Source organism: Nylanderia fulva, unplaced genomic scaffold (assembly GCF_048542155.1).
Source record: "Nylanderia fulva isolate GAGA-0341 unplaced genomic scaffold, ASM4854215v1 Scaffold34, whole genome shotgun sequence".
NCBI classification, from domain to species: Eukaryota; Metazoa; Arthropoda; class Insecta; order Hymenoptera; family Formicidae; genus Nylanderia; species Nylanderia fulva.
The window spans coordinates 2,535,958-2,552,500 of NW_028190411.1; the positions used below are offsets into that span (position 1 = coordinate 2,535,958).

The 16,543-nt window shown below is 26.5% G+C and overlaps 1 protein-coding gene and 1 pseudogene across 2 annotated transcripts in view; both read right to left on the reverse strand.

The window, feature by feature from the left end:
• Positions 1–16,543, reverse strand: part of LOC114944924 (ribosomal protein S6 kinase alpha-5-like) — a 55,125-nt pseudogene that overhangs the window by 32,474 nt on the left and 6,108 nt on the right. The gene's annotated exons all lie outside the window — the stretch shown is intronic.
• On the reverse strand, positions 7,919–12,627 carry LOC114938838 (uncharacterized). The gene is made up of 2 exons (XM_029312954.2): positions 11,849–12,627; positions 7,919–8,095 (listed from the first exon to the last, which is right to left on the reverse strand). Exons 1-2 carry the CDS (start codon positions 12,225–12,227, stop codon positions 8,061–8,063), a joined length of 414 nt encoding a protein of 137 aa, XP_029168787.1. The 5' UTR covers positions 12,228–12,627; the 3' UTR covers positions 7,919–8,060.

The window sequence follows — 16,543 nt, forward strand, 5'->3', positions numbered from 1 at the left end:
CAAATATTTTTTTCACTGTATGATCAATATTATGAATTGCGATAAGCACGATGAAATGTTTTCAATAAAACTGTGATTAATTTCATGTAATTATTTGTAGACCCTAATAAAATCAATAATGTTAATTATATCATTATTCTTGCAAATAAGAAAATAAATAAATCCATATTTATTAGACAAGAATTGTAATTTTATTTTAAATTTTAAATTTTTAAACATTCTGCGTTCAATCATTTTAACGTTTAAAGCACCGTATATTTTGTAAATTTCAATTAATATTAGGCGCCATAGATCGTATAAATAACGAGTCCGATAATAAATTCATTAATCGGATGTTGGTAAAATTCTGACACCAGGCAGATCATTTAGATCCATGAAAATCCAATAATAAAACGACAATATGATAGTTTCGTGGTTTCTTCCGTTTTCGGCTTAATATAATAAAGTGGATCTTTATTAAAATACATTTTTAAATAGTGAAAAAAATGTTATTCCTGGATAATCCACAAAAAATTCGTAATCGATTTTAAAAAGTGTCATTTGAAATAACAAAGAGAAAGAGAAAGATATTGTTTAAAAATTGCAATTTTTACTTACGAGAAAAGGGATGTCGCAAAAAATCTTTCAATTAAACCCCAAATATTTTTCAAATAATAAAATTCTTGCTTCCTTAATAAATTTATAAAAAAATAGATTTATTAAATTCGAAATAAAAACATTCAGAGAAATTCATTGAATTTTATCATAGCATAATTAAAATTTAAATTTTTCGAAATGTTCATTTTCTATCCTTTATTATTTTTCATTTGTCAAATAAAAATATTAGCAATAACGTAAGAAATAAATAACATTCTTGCAGTTTCAATCCATATAGAGTAAAAAAATTTATGTTGAGTTTTTCTATTCTTTAGCGAATAACGGTTCTTCCTTTAAAACAGATATAGCAGTTAAATTTTTTTGAAAAGTAAATAAATTTTCCTGTCACCTATTGTGTTTTTCAATTTTTATATGCGTGTGGAGTGTCATAAAACCATTACCGTAAACTAAAGAAACGCGTGTCGAATTTATCTATTCTTTTGCCACTAATAATCTTATTTTGAAACCAAATTAGAAGATATATTCTGTAAAAATATATATATAAGTTTTATAACAAAAAATGTTCCTACTGTTTATTGCGTCAAGTTCGCACGACGAATTTCGAAAAAATACTAACCATAAGTTAGCACCAAAAGATGGTGTTCATTCAGAAGGACAGCTTTTTTACACGGATCATCAGACACTTGAAAAGGACCCGTACCTAAGGGTCGAAACGTAGTGTTTTAAATTAAATTGTACTGGCCAGTTAGGTCGAAATTTCAATAAATACGTATAAATTAGCATGGTAAAAACTCTCTGAAAAAATGTTTCTATAGAACTATAGAGAACTGTTAAAATTGCGGGAAATCTAATACGCGACATATTTTCATCAAATGTCATGTTGGCCGTAATTGTCAAGAATTAAAATTTAATAAAAATTACATATTTTTAATAATTTACAATAAAAATTATATAAATATAAATTTAACGTATAAGACGAGCAATAAGAGCCAAATCGCGGATGACAATGCGTTATCCTAACGAAACTAAATTATTTTTCGTTAGAATTAAATACCGGTGCACAAGGCACCAAATTTTACTTGGACACCCCGGCAAGCGAAAGGTCTCGGGTTCGTTTCCCGATTCAGCGACTTTCGGATCTATATTTTTCTCTTGCATTCATTTATTTATTTTCCGTAGGGGGGTTAAAGGGGTAATGAAATTAAATCTCAAATATGAGATTATTTCATATTTAAAATCTTGGCCGTGTCCAAGTAAAATTTGGTGCCTTGTGCACCGGTATTTAATTCTAACGAAAAATAATTTAGTTTCGTTAGGATAACGCATTGTCATCCGCGATTTGGCTCTTATTGCCCGTCTTATACGTTAAATTTATATTTATATTACAGAGCCTTGTTAAACTCTTAAAAATAAAAATTATATATATTTAAATAATAATAAATAGAACTCTTTGAAAAAATGTTTTTAAGTATAGAATTCTTACAAAACTAGAGAAATACCGTCAAAGTTGCGGGAAATTATCTTTTTATAAGTATTATATTATATTTGAACTTTGAAAGTCTACGCAGAGAAAATTTTTTCTTAAAATTTACCTTAAAAATCATGATAATCGTGGAATAATATATTTGGAGCATTTTATAAGAGTTTCTCTGTATAATATCTACCGCAAATTCTTTAGAGAATATTAAAATTTTTTCATTGTTATAAATATTTAATCAGAGAAACTCTTATAAAATTTTATCTCACAATTTCCATGATTTTCAAAGTAAATTCTAAGAAAAAAATTCTCTTCGTGTATAAACAACTTATGCGCAACACATTTTGGATTCCGTAAATACAAAATATATTGTATTATTTATGAAGTAAGATTAAATATTTTTTACTCGAATAGTCTCTGCTGACTCTTTTAGCTGAATATTTAGAAGCAACGAAAAAAAATTAGATCTAAAAATTAAAATGCATTTCCAGGTTCTCTCCTCTCTATTATAGTGCTCTATTATAGTCCACCCTATATATAGCGTTATTCTTTAGCAAGTAAGTCTTCTTCGAAACAAAAATAAAATTCTTTAGAGAATATTCTCTTTAGATATATTAGAATAATTGTTCGACTAATGAGAATTATTCTTTCTTAACAAAATTAATAATTATATATCTTACTGCTTAATTAATTATCTGCACGAAGAAAAAATTATTAAATTAATAAATATTTGTTTCAATGCCGTAAAATAAATCATTTATTTGAGACAAATATTTATTCGTTTTGAGAAAAGAATTTTGTTATATAAAATAAATATTTTTGAATTCAAATCAATATTATTAGTTTTAAATAAATGATTTATTTGGCAATATCGAAATAAATACTTATTCGAACTCAATGAGTCGAACAGAAACAATCGTAATTTATTTAATTGCTGCATAAAATATTTGCTTTAATATTACGAAAAAATTCTGAGAGATCTGATCTTTCGAATCCCTTTTTCTTCAAAATCACATCAAACAATAAAATTAAAAAAGTTTTAGATGCTTTGTGAAACGAATACTAATAATTTCCAGAGAGATTAAGAAGACAATAAAGCTTCTCTCTCTCTTTAAGAACCAGACTCCTGCTACTGCATTTTTTAGAAAATTAATCTAACGATTAAACCAAGAATGCAAGCAAGAATGTCTCTTAAAATTCGCGCAGCAGAAGATCAAGTAAAAAAAAGTCCAGTCAAAATTAAAAAAAAAACTAACCATAAACGAATATATAACAAAAAAAAACTCAGAATAAAAAAAATTTTCCTAGTTACAGAAAATATTCGTGGGTATCCTTTAACCATAGAGTGTCTCTTGAACATGTGTTCTTAACATTTTTCTGCTTAGCTTAAAGATTTGTGAAAGTGACAGATACCAAATAGGAACTTTCGGACAATGAAATGCGCTTGACAATAGAAGAATTCATTTGCGAATTACTTTGATTTTTACATGCTGAGTCATTCAAGAGGTCCGGAACTTTTTCACGTCCTGTATTATCGATTCGAATTCGTCAGCAAAGTTTTCTTACAGTTTTACAATTTCCTTGTGATTTTAATTATGCATGATACATTTTTATCTGATATGTCAATATTTTGATGACAAAAATATTAATATATTAGAAATTTAAGAGAAAAAAAAGAGGAAATATAAAAACGCAATATATAAATAAATGACATTGTTCTATTTCAGAATAAAGCACAAAATATTTATAAACTTGATTCATTTTATAATTTAAACGGTACATTCACAAAAAAAATTGAAAACAAATCATAAAATACAACTGCAAACATTTGAGCTATATTAAAAATTGATAAAATTTCATCCTCGATCAATTGTTTAGCATATAACTTTTAAAAATTGTATAATTACGAACGAAAGAAAAATCATTGCAAATAAAATTTTCAAAAATCAAGAGACCAAACAACTCCTTATGTAAAAACGAGGCACCGTGTATTTTTACGTGAACAATTGAGAAAATCTATATTATAGATTCGGTACTCAATAAACGGCTGAAGTGATCGAGTTTTTACTAGTTGAAGTTAAGATATGCCAGCGAATCTTTTTATCTCAAACTGAATAAATTTTTCTAAATGCTGTATTTTTTATGATTTGAGTTATAAACAAAATTGTTATTACAAATAAACATTATATTTTTTAAATGTCGAATAGTAAATTTATAAAGGTATATCTTTGATTAACATTAATAGGCATTTCATCAATGTTGAATCCGTTTGTATTTTCAAAATAACGATAATAAAAACAAAGAATACAATAAATTTATAATATATGATTTTATAATCAGTATATAAAAAAATTTCTATACCTAAATGCTTTGTTCTTAAATAGAAAAAAATAATCATTTACATTTCTATTTCACGGTCTTTTTCCCTATTTTTTTTGTTATATTTAGTGCCATTCTGAAATAAATATTTACAACTGTAAAGCCCTACATACAATAGAGAAAATATTAAATATTAGGAATAGGAATTATATAAAAATAATAAAATCAAAAAATTCTGATATATAAATAATAACAAAAATTCAGATATAAAGGGTTCTTACTAGTTTATTAGGCCTTACTAGTCCTTTATACCCAATTTTTATATCAGAATTATCGATTGTATTTATTTCAAAATAATTATTATTCTTAAATGTTTAATATTTACTCCAAATACTTCCTTTATTATGCAAGGAATAAGAAGATAAAATTTCAACATATGTCCTTCTTAAATATATACAGGATGTCTCACAACCTCCAAACAAAATACTTGTACAAACGTGTTTTAAACGTAAAACAGACTTTTTAAAAATCTAATACAAACATGAAGCAGCAATAATCTTTCAGCGATTGAAAGTAAGGGATTTTTCGCAAACTAAACCTTGTGGAAATGAAATATTAACAAAATCACATTCAGGATGCCCAGCAGACTCAATAAAAAAAATTTCCTAACTTTTTCAGATTTTCCAAGACCAGAAATTAATTTTTTCCCTGACTTTTTAGTATTATTTTTTCCGAATATATAATTTGCATATATCTTTATAATAAATTAATTAAATGTTAAATCATGAAATTCTTGTTATATTTTTTATATTTATTTAATAAAATTATAATTATATAGTTTATATTTATTTAATAAAAAATTTCTTTTCCCTGCCAATTCTAGATTTATAAAATTCCTTGATAATGCCCGGTTTTCTAGATTTCCCTGACTACTTAGATACCCTGACATTCTTTTATCAATTTCATGTAGAGTTTACTTTATTAGAATTTTTATTTGAGGCTTAATTACAAGCTATAATTACATGATGACAAAAATTGGGAACATGCAAGAAATGATGGCCTCTCGACATTTTCGCTGAGGAAAAATCATATCTAAATGATCCCAGGAATCTGCCATTAAAAGGTTTACTCTCTATTAATTTTGAGACACCCTATATATATATATATATATATATATATATATATATTGTTATTCTTTAGAAAGTAAGTCTTCTTCGAAACAAAAATAAAATTCTTTAGAAAATATTCTCTTTAGATATATTAAAATAATTGTTCAACTAATAAGAATTATTCTTTCTTAACAAAATTAATAATTATATATCTTACTGCTTAATTAATTATCTGCACAAAGAAAAAATTATTAAATTAATAAATATTTGTTTCAATGCCGTAAAATAAATCATTTATTTGAGACAAATATTTATTTGTTTTGAGAAAAGAATTTTGTTATATAAAATAAATATTTTTGAATTCAAATCAATATTATTAGTTTCAAATAAATGATTTATTCGGCAATATCAAAATAAATACTTATTCAAACTCAATAACTTATTTTTTCAGTGTAGCTTTTCGAAAGCCAAAATCTTCATAAAATATTGATAATTCAATAAGATATAAAATTTTTTAATTTAAAACAAAAAAACAACCTTTTTAACTTTCCATTTGCAAAATTTCGATCAAATAAATTCTGTCTTCTTCCAAGATTCCTAAATTTTTCAATACATTAAATAATGCAGTTAATTAAATAACTAAATAGAATTGAAATGAATTTTACAATCTAAAATAAACGCTAGTTTTACGTGTTAGCTATACAAGAAATTTCATTTGTAATCCTTTTATTGTAATCAGAATGTATTTTGTCATGGAATATTTTTCTATTTTTTATCAATTATGGTTTTTATTCTTATATCATAAAAAAATTTATTACAATAGTATTGCGGTCAGCCGAAAAGAAATTATAGTTTTCCTATTTTAGTTAAAATATCGAAAGTTGTTTATTTTGTAACTATGGAGATGATACGTTAATTCCTTCGCAAGAATAGTTGTATAAATAGATATAAAAATATATAAAAAAATACATTTGCATATTATTATTCGCAACGCGCGTCCTGTTTTTTTTACAACTGCAAAGAGGAAGAAGGGAGATGCTTGTAAAAAACATAGGGCCTCTTTAAGATCATATAGCTGAAGGGCCACAAAAGTGTAGATCGACCCTGTATATATGTATTGTATATTGTAAAATGATTGCAAAAAGAAGAAAGAAACGAATTCGAGAAAAAAATAGATTAGAGAAAAAAAGATCAATTTTAGACAGAAAATGCGCACCGTTAACATCTTCTTAAGAAAAAAATATTGGATAGAAAATATTTCTATTTTTATTTTGTTCGACATAATACAATACTGTTCTTTAATCCCTAAAAAAGAAAAGGAAAAAAGAGGTAAATCAAGTGTGGTCAAGATGGATCGGTTTTCGCATCTTGTGATCTATCCTTTTCTTAATTAAGTCGTTTTTACAGGACCACGAAGTGTGTCGGCAAACATGCCAAAGAATTCACGCAGAGGGAAACTAATATATATTCAAGCAGTTTGCTTCCCTGCCGAGGGAAAAATCATAGATGGGAAAAAAGTTTCACCGTCAAAGATGTGTCTTTATTCTTGTGTGCTTTGAAATCTGATTTTTATATTGCTCTTCTGAATTTGACATAACATGTTTGACATATAGATGTAATTACGAGATTTTCTAACTCTTCAAATATTGTACACTGAAAAAAAAAATTATTAAACTAATAAATATTTATTTCAATACTGCCTAATAAATTTATTACGAATAAATTATTTTTCGCGTCAAATCAATATTATTAGTTTCAAATAAATGATTTATTTGGCAGTATTGCGAAATAAATACTTATTCGAATTCAATACATTTTTTTCAGAGTAAAATCAAATTACGAGATATAGATTATATATAAAATAATATAAAATAAGAAACTCAAAGAGAGAGGTATCGGGTGGTCGTGCACCCTGCGTCGCCGAAACTCTGCTTACAATATAAAACATTTTTTGTACCACAATTGATGGGACTTTATAGAAAATATAATTAAATTCATATAATAAACGTGAAAAAATTGTTTGAATTTAATTGTCTTTATTGTCACTATATCTTAGCATATTACAATATAAGCGCGTTCTTATTTTGCAATTCCCTTCAGTGACCTAATAGAAATTGTAATGAATATATTTATAAACTTGAAAAAATTATTCTAATTTAATTTTCTTATTTGTTGTCTTGTATTAGGTATATGCAACGTAATAAATAAGAGATCGATTACTTAATTTCTGAAAAATATGTATTTATATGTGATAATTGATACAAAAATATAAAACATTTATAATATATTAAATATATTAAATAAATAGATAATATTATAATATAAAAATGTATTATGCAAGAATATATTAATTATATTATAATATATTATAAATATATTAAATATATTATTCACATATAATAGTATTATTAATTCTTAATTGCTGAGCTTTGCCTTAGACAGCTAGGAAAGTCTCTTTTGTGACTCGGTACAAATCTTCGAAAATGTGTACGATGTGTACTATGTGTATGTCATGACTGGTGAGTCACAAAAAATAGATCATTAGATAGATATGCCCTCTAGTTCGATGGATGATCTGGTCCGTCAATATTCTCTGTAAATCAAAAAAAGTGTGGCTATTATTAAAAACAAATCACTTATGGATGCAACTTTCACATCTTTCATGCTGTTGACTTTTCTTATCTGAGAATTCAATACAAGTTATATCGCAATCGAAAATACCAACAATAACTACGTAATGTTTGTCCACACAATCGTAAAATAATAAATTGTTACATTTGCGAAGAAAATTTGTGCCGAATAAGGCTTTTATTGTAAATTGCAATAATTTTGTCGTAATGGACATTAAATTGTAGTAATATTCACGAAATTAATTATATAAAATGTTAGAAATCGCATATAACATATATTGAAAAATTCCTAATATTAATGATAAAAAATTCTTGAGGATATAAAATATTGAATATTTATATAACATAATATATAATATAATATAAAGACACATGCACAAGATTTTCTCTGAATTGTTCAGGCAATAATTAGAGTATTTTCGTTGGTCAAGCAAATAATGTAGTTTTGCAAGCGATAAAACACAAGATTCATAAACATTACACAATTGAAAACATCGAGCGTGCGTATACTGTAAGAAATATGTAATATGTTACACAAAAATATGTAAAATTACATAAATAATAATTGATTTTTGATGATAAAAATAAAAAAGGAACAATGTAAAAGAGAGGAATGATATTTAAGATGCACGAAGCTTCTCAAAATTATCATCGTTTCTCGTAAAAAGATATGCAATATATTATATAAAAACATGTATAATTACATAAATAATAAATGTAAAGTTACAAGATAAATAATGAAAATATATAGAATGTTTCATTATTTATATGTATATTGTAATTTTACATATTACTTTTGTAATATAAATTCTTTAAATTTTAAATTCGGACTTTAACGCTCAATTCGCCAAGATCCTTTGACTTTTAGATTAAAAATTGATCAGCTACGTCATTAATAATATTCATAGCGCGAAAAATATATATATAAGTATAAAAATAATGAAAATAAATAGATATATTAAAATGAAAGTTAGTTGTTTCATTTCAAAATAAGTAGCTCCTTGTCTGTGTATTGTTTATAAAATAAGAGCATGCAAAGCTATATACAAATAAGCCGACATGCAGACACTCTAAGCATCTTTGACCGTTTATTAAAACTTGTTTATACGGCTATTTAATCACGTGCGAATATATCGTTCGTTGCAACCGCGTGCTCAATCTCGAATCATTTCATATACTGCATTTTTCATGTCCAAGACCTCTTTTTATGAACAAGCATACACGTGCCACGCAGATATGTAAATCAATGCCGCGCTTCTCACTCGCGGATTTTTATAAAAGCTCTTTTTTAACCGGCTACAGAGATATTCCACCAATATTTTTAACCAAATAAATCGGAATCTATTTTTAATTGCTCAATCTTAACATTAAACGTACAAAAACTCGCGAATATATTAAAAAATGTTATTAAATTAAGAAAAATAATAAATAAATTTAAAAAATTAATAAGAAATTAAAAATAAAAATTAATGTAAAATTAATAATAAATTATAAATAATAATTAAAAATAAAGCGATAAAAATTAAATAAATTCTTTTATCGCTTGGTAAAAATCCTTGATTTCTATTTTTATTTTCATCGAATTGTAAGTCAAAGATGTGTGTTTGAGCATTTGAGCAATTATCACGTTATTTGGAAAATTCGACACAAATGAAATTGTTTCATTCCGACGTGTTTGGGCAACAGATTCTGTATCTAGACTGTTTCTCTTCAATTTCAGGTGTTTGTATTAAATACAAACGTGCTTCTGATATACAAAAATAATGCAGAATTTTTTTACGCAAACATATTTAAAATACTTCATAATTTCGTAATTCGACGAATGCTTCGAAAAATCATTTTATTTTTATTTTCAATATAAATTGTACTATATTTTCTAAAATTTCGTTCTATATAAATATCCCTGTTTTGCATAAATAGAGAATACGGAAGATATTCCTTCCAATTAGCAATTGTAATTGCAATTTCTTATTTATGCAGGATTTTTCCAAATTACTGAATATTCTTTTTAATGATAAAAATTCTCTAGTTAACTTGGGCAAATTTTTGTTTAACAAAAATGTAAAAGTATATCTATATTTTTCGAGTTGAGATTCAAAAAGGGCTTTTTATTAACTAAACTTTATAAAGTTAAAAAATAACAAAATTATATTTTTCAATCAATTTCGGAAATTTAATTCAATAAGATTTTCATTTGACGTTTAGTTCCAAAGATACTTATATGATGATAAAATGTGAAAATTTGTAGAGACTGATCTTTTTCGAATTTTCGCTGACAAATTGACTTTAAAGCCAGAGAGAATCTGCTATTAAAAAGGCATATTCAATAATTTATAATATATATATATATATATATATATATATAAAATAAAAATATTATCCATAATATTTTGTACATTATTGCAGCATATAGAAGAGAATAATTTTTCAAAGAGTTTATAGCGTGCGAATAAAATGTTTTATTACTGCGAAATTGCATCGTGCTGCTTTTCAGAAACATGCTTCTCTTGATTGAAGAATTAACCGAAGAATAACATAGATAGTTTCGAAAGTGACTCAGTTAAATTAGAATTTTGTTTGCTAATTCTTTTAATATATATAATAACAAAAAACAAAGAAATTTTGATTTTCATATAAAAAAATATATTTTTTGGTAATTACAACTGATGACAAATGAACATAAAAATTAATAATACTTTAATTTAAAAATAGTACATTTATAATTTATACAAAAAAACAATATTATTATATTTTAATATAATATAATCGAAGAAACTCATTATTAATTCTTTCAAATAAGTATAGAAATAAATAAGAAATATTTGTCGGCTCTCAATATTATTAATAATAATAACACATGAATTTTTAAATCGGCCAATAGAGCCCAAGCGCGAAAAATTAATTCCTCGGAACTGTATCTCTTGGTTTTGAGATTACTAAGTTCCATATATAAATTAATCCCGAACTTGCATATAAAGAATAATATGCGAGAAAAATATAGGTCCGAAAAGTCGCTGAAGCGGGAATCGAACGCGCGTCTTTAACTTTCCGGGCGACTGCTCTTACCAATAGAAATAAAGCGTAAAAAAATTAATTGACAAACTAAAAAATAAAAAATTAATAAAATAAAATAAAACAAAATAATTAAAAATTTTGTTATATGGCAAAGATATTATTTTATTAAAATTCTTCTGTTAAAATAATGTCTATGAAGATTTTAGCATGGATTTTTTGACGATACGATGACATTAATTCTTGAAAACAAAGAGCATTTTTTTCTGCATAAAAATATAATGCATGGATTTCAAATCTTGCATTTCTCACGAAATTATTCTTCGTATTCCTTTATATTATATATTTTATTACATTTAAGGATTTATTTAAAGATTTATTCATTCTAAAGGTATATTATTTAAAAAATATATATTTTAATAATCCATCAAATTATTATGCACATAAGACATGATAATTTTCCGTTCATTAAACATAATTATTATGCGATAATGAGAATTTTTGTCAGATTAATTGTCGTTCGTTTTACAAATATCTAACTACAGTACTACAGATCGATCTATCAATATTTTCATATAAAATTTATGACAGAGAGGAAGAATTCAAGAAATTGATAGAAATCATACCAACAATCCAAAGTCTACGCTACAAGATTTATCAAAAATTGTCGAGCCGAATAAAAAAATTTAATGAAAATGACTTACTTGGCTCGTCAAGATTTCCGCTTGTTTCGACCTCGACATTCCGCATGATGTCCAAATTGTCCAAGAAGATTACGGAAGTGGCAGGTATAGAGGGTTTTATTACGAGAGGTTCCTCTTGCTGTTCCTCTTCACAAACCGAAGAGGCGGTTAAAGTTGAAGAAGAATTTAATTCCTCTTCATAATCCGAAGAGGCGGTTAAAGTTAGAGAAGAATTTAATTCCTCTTTTATATCCATATCGCTCATTACATCCTCTTCCTCAGAGTTATACACCATAGATATATCTATATCTTTTAATATATTATAGTACGGCTCAGTTGGGTTTGCCGCGTCCACAATCTTTGGTTCAGGGGGGTTGTTTTCCCTGTCAGGATTATTCATAATGTCGCGTTGTAATATTGTCGCGCAAATCTGGGATTTCCGGGCACTCTCAAGAAATATATGGGGTGGTTGAGTAGCCGTCGATTAAATCCGTCGATGATTTTCACATGAAGCACGTGCCAGTCCACTTTGAATATGATATGCAAGGAAAACTTTCTGTTAATTCGTAACTCTGGTCACTCGTTACTATCTTCACTGTTCACTGAAGACACGTATATCTGTGAACGATCGCAAACCACAGAAGAAATGATACTCCGAGACCTGAGATACTCGCCCTTTGCCTGTTTAAGAATTATAGAAAACTGTTGCGTCGAACCTATGTCCCGAAAGAAGACATCTCCCACTATAGTCCTTCGCTATTGTCATCCCCGCTATACTAAACTAACAACTGATGCGAAAAACTTGCACCTATCCACGACGGCGCATCGCCTAAGCTCCTCCTTACAAAATTCAGATTCGGCAGTTTGTAGAGAAAAGAATATTTTTCCCCGAGTCTAGCAAAAAATCATGCATAGCGATTATAGCTCCGCAGAGTCGGCCGTAACAGCATATTTCGCTTGCGTTTTCGATTTAATTAATTGAAACAAATATACATATCATTCTAATAGAATATAAAAATTCGTAATTTTGTAATTTATTTATTTATTTCATTCGTTTATTTATTTATTTCAGAATAAAAGAATTTTTCGTGAAAATAATCTTTGCTAAATTATTTTTAGACGACAAATCATTTTCAGGGACAAGAAACGTTGATTTTTTACATTAAAAACTAAAACCTTGAAAAATTTAATTGCAAAAGTAGTATTTTCCATAAGAGATTTGTGAAAAAGAAGATAGAAAAAGATATGCAATTTATAGGATTTGCTGCATCAACAATCATTTCATCGTTGATTCATGAAATGATTGTTGATGCCGCAAACCCAACAGAACCACATTGTAATATTGTTGTCCGCGCTGCTGAAGCTGCAGCCGACATTCACGAGGGCCTCCCCGTATTGCTGCTGATATTTTTTTACCTGATGACAGTACTCCATTTCTATATCGATATCTTCGAGGATATTTACTTCCTCTTCCTCAGAACTCCATTCCATTTCTGTATCAATATCTTCATAGATATTGTAATGGTTCTATAGGATTTACTGAATCAACAATTATTTCATGAATCAACGATGAAATGATTGTTGATCCTGTAAATCAAACTGAACCGTATTACAATATCTATGAAGATACTGATACAGAAATGGAATCGATTTCCGAAAAAGAAAAAGTGAATCAACGATGAAATGATTGTTGATGCAGCAAATCCTACAGAACCACATTGTAAAATTGTTGTCCGCGCTGCTAAAGCTGCAGCCGTTGTCGGCGCTGCTGAAGCTGCAGCCGACACTCGCGAGGGCCTTCCCGTATTGCTGCTGGTATTTCTTGGCGTCAGCCTCTTTCATATTATTCTCGCGATTGTTATTTGCGTAAGACTAGGTTTCGTGCATCTCGACGTCATTCTCGCTGTGCATCTCGTAATGATACCCTCCCGTCAAGTGAAGAATCTCTTGAGAAACTATGCATGTACAGAAAAACCGGACGTCGAAGGTTGTGCGAGAGGTTCACCTATATTTCTTGAAGAATTTTGGTCTAATTCGCGATTGTCATTCGAAAATATTAAATAAAATTTTTCTCATACAAGATTTTGTCTTTACGAAAAATAACTTATTTTATTAAAAAAAAAAAAACAGTGATATTAAAATATATATTTTTTACATATCTTTTATATATAACATTTTGTAGTAACCTAAGTTATTTTAAATTGCTTTATTACATTAATGGAAAAATAATGCACTTTTTTAATTAGAGCATTATCTCACGCTATGAGCGATAAATTTAGTTTTACTTTATGACATTAAATCATTTTTACAATGTTTTCAACTAGCGAGTTTATGGAAATAGCTTTAAAACTTTGATGCTTTACCTGATGACAGTACTTAACCAAAATCAATAAAGTATAAAGCACACAATATTATATATATACATGTATATAATCTATAAAAAGCAATTAATTAAACAAATTTAACGTATAAAGTGAAAATCATTAAAAAAACATGTCAAAAACTTTCAAGTTTTTTTTAGCACAATGCGTTTCGAAATAGTTCTATTTTTATATACGTTTCTAATTTTATCTTATTTCCCTTAAAATATTTTAATAATTTGAAGTACTTTATTGAAAAGTATTAAAAGTATCATATAAAAAAATACTATTTTCCATTAATATAATATTATACAACAACAAATTGTCCTTTGATCGGTTATATCGTAAATGATTTGTACTTTAAGTTCAGTAATACTATAATGTAAGTATATGATAATTAATGTATGTGATACATACACTGAAATAAATCCATGTACTTTAATATGGAAATTATTTGTTCAGAACTGGAAAAATTACTTGACTATCACTGTAATTTTTTCCCATATATTTTAAAGTAAAAATACATGTAAAATATAAGTAAAATTATTACTTTTATGCAAAAATCATATAGCATTTTAAATTTACTATTTTTACTTTATTAGAACTTTATTTTATAAGCATTTATACATTTTATTTATAACGTTATTTTATAGCATTTATGCATTACTAGAATTTCCTATGTGTAATTCGATATTCGATGGAACATTTTTAATCTTAAAAATACATAAAAAAGTATTTCATATAAAAGTATTACATATAATCTGTAATTTTTCATACGAGTAACAACATTGCATAATTATTCTGGGTCGGAAAAAAACCCAGCATAAACATGTAATTTTACACAAATATTTTTTTAAGTGTATGACCAATATTATGAATTGCACTAAGCACAATGAAATGTTTTTAATAAAACTGTGATTAATTTCATGTAATTATTCGTAGAAACGACCCTAATAAAATCAATAATGTTAATTATATCATTATTCTTGCAAATAAGAAAATAAATAAATCCATATTTATTAGACAAGAATTGTAATTTTAACGATGAAAATTAATTTCGTTCGCCAGGAATGAAAAACTATGGTTATAAATTTGAACTGACAACACTGTGTTGTGAGTTCAAATTTATAACCATAATTGTAATTTTATTTTAAATTTTTAATTTTCAAACATTCTGCGTTCAGTCATTTTAACGTTTAAAGCACCGTATATTTTGTAAATTTCAATTAATATTAGGCGCCATAGATCGTATAAATAACGAGTCCGATAATAAATTCATTAATCGGATGTTGGTAAAATTCTGACACCAAGCAGATCATTTAGATCCATGAAAATCCAATAACAAAACGACAATGTGATAGTTTCGCGCTTTCTTCCGTTTTCCGCTTAATTTAATAAAGTAGATCTTTATTAAATTACATTTTTAAAAAGTGAAAAAAATGTTATTCCTGGATAATCCACAAAAAATTCGTAATCGATTTTAAAGAGTGTCATTTAAAATAACGAAGAGAAAGAGAAAGATATTGTTTAAAAATTGCAATTTTTACTTACGAGGAAAGGGATGTCGAGAAAAGTCTTTCAATTAAACCCTAAATATTTTTCAAATAATAAAATTCTTGCTTCATTAATAGATTTATAAAAAATAATAAATTTATTAAAATCGAAATAAAAACATTCAAAGAAATTCATCGAATTTTATCATAGCATAATTAAAATTTAAATTTTTCGAAATGTTCATTTTCTATCCTTTATTATTTTTCATTTGTCAAATAAAAATATTAGCAATAACGTAAGAAATAAATAACATTCTTGCAGTTTCAATCCATATAGAGTAAAAAAATTTATGTCGAGTTTTTCTATTCTTTAGCGAATAACGGTTCTTCCTTTAAAACAGATATAGCAGTTAAATTTTTTTGAAAAGTAGATAAATTTTCCTGTCACCTATTGTGTTTTTCAATTTTTATATGCGTGTGGAGTGTCATAAAACCATTACCGTAAACTAAAGAAACGCGTGTCGAATTTATCTATTCTTTTGCCACTAATAATCCTATTTTGAAACCAAATTAGAAGATATTTCTGTAAAAATATCTATATATATAAGCACCGTCTGTCTGTATGTATGTACGCGAACTACTTCCACATTTGTGGACCGATATTCGTGAAACTGGTACCAAAATGTTGCAAATTTTTTGGGGGTGGCTGCTGTGGGGTTTTTTTTTTAATTTTTTAATTTTTTTTTTTTCTACAGAGGAGGGTATGTTTAATCTTTTTTTGCAATATTTCTGAACACATGGTATCAAAATGTTGCAAATTTTTTTGGAGATAACGACGATGCGGTTTTTTTAAGTGTTACACC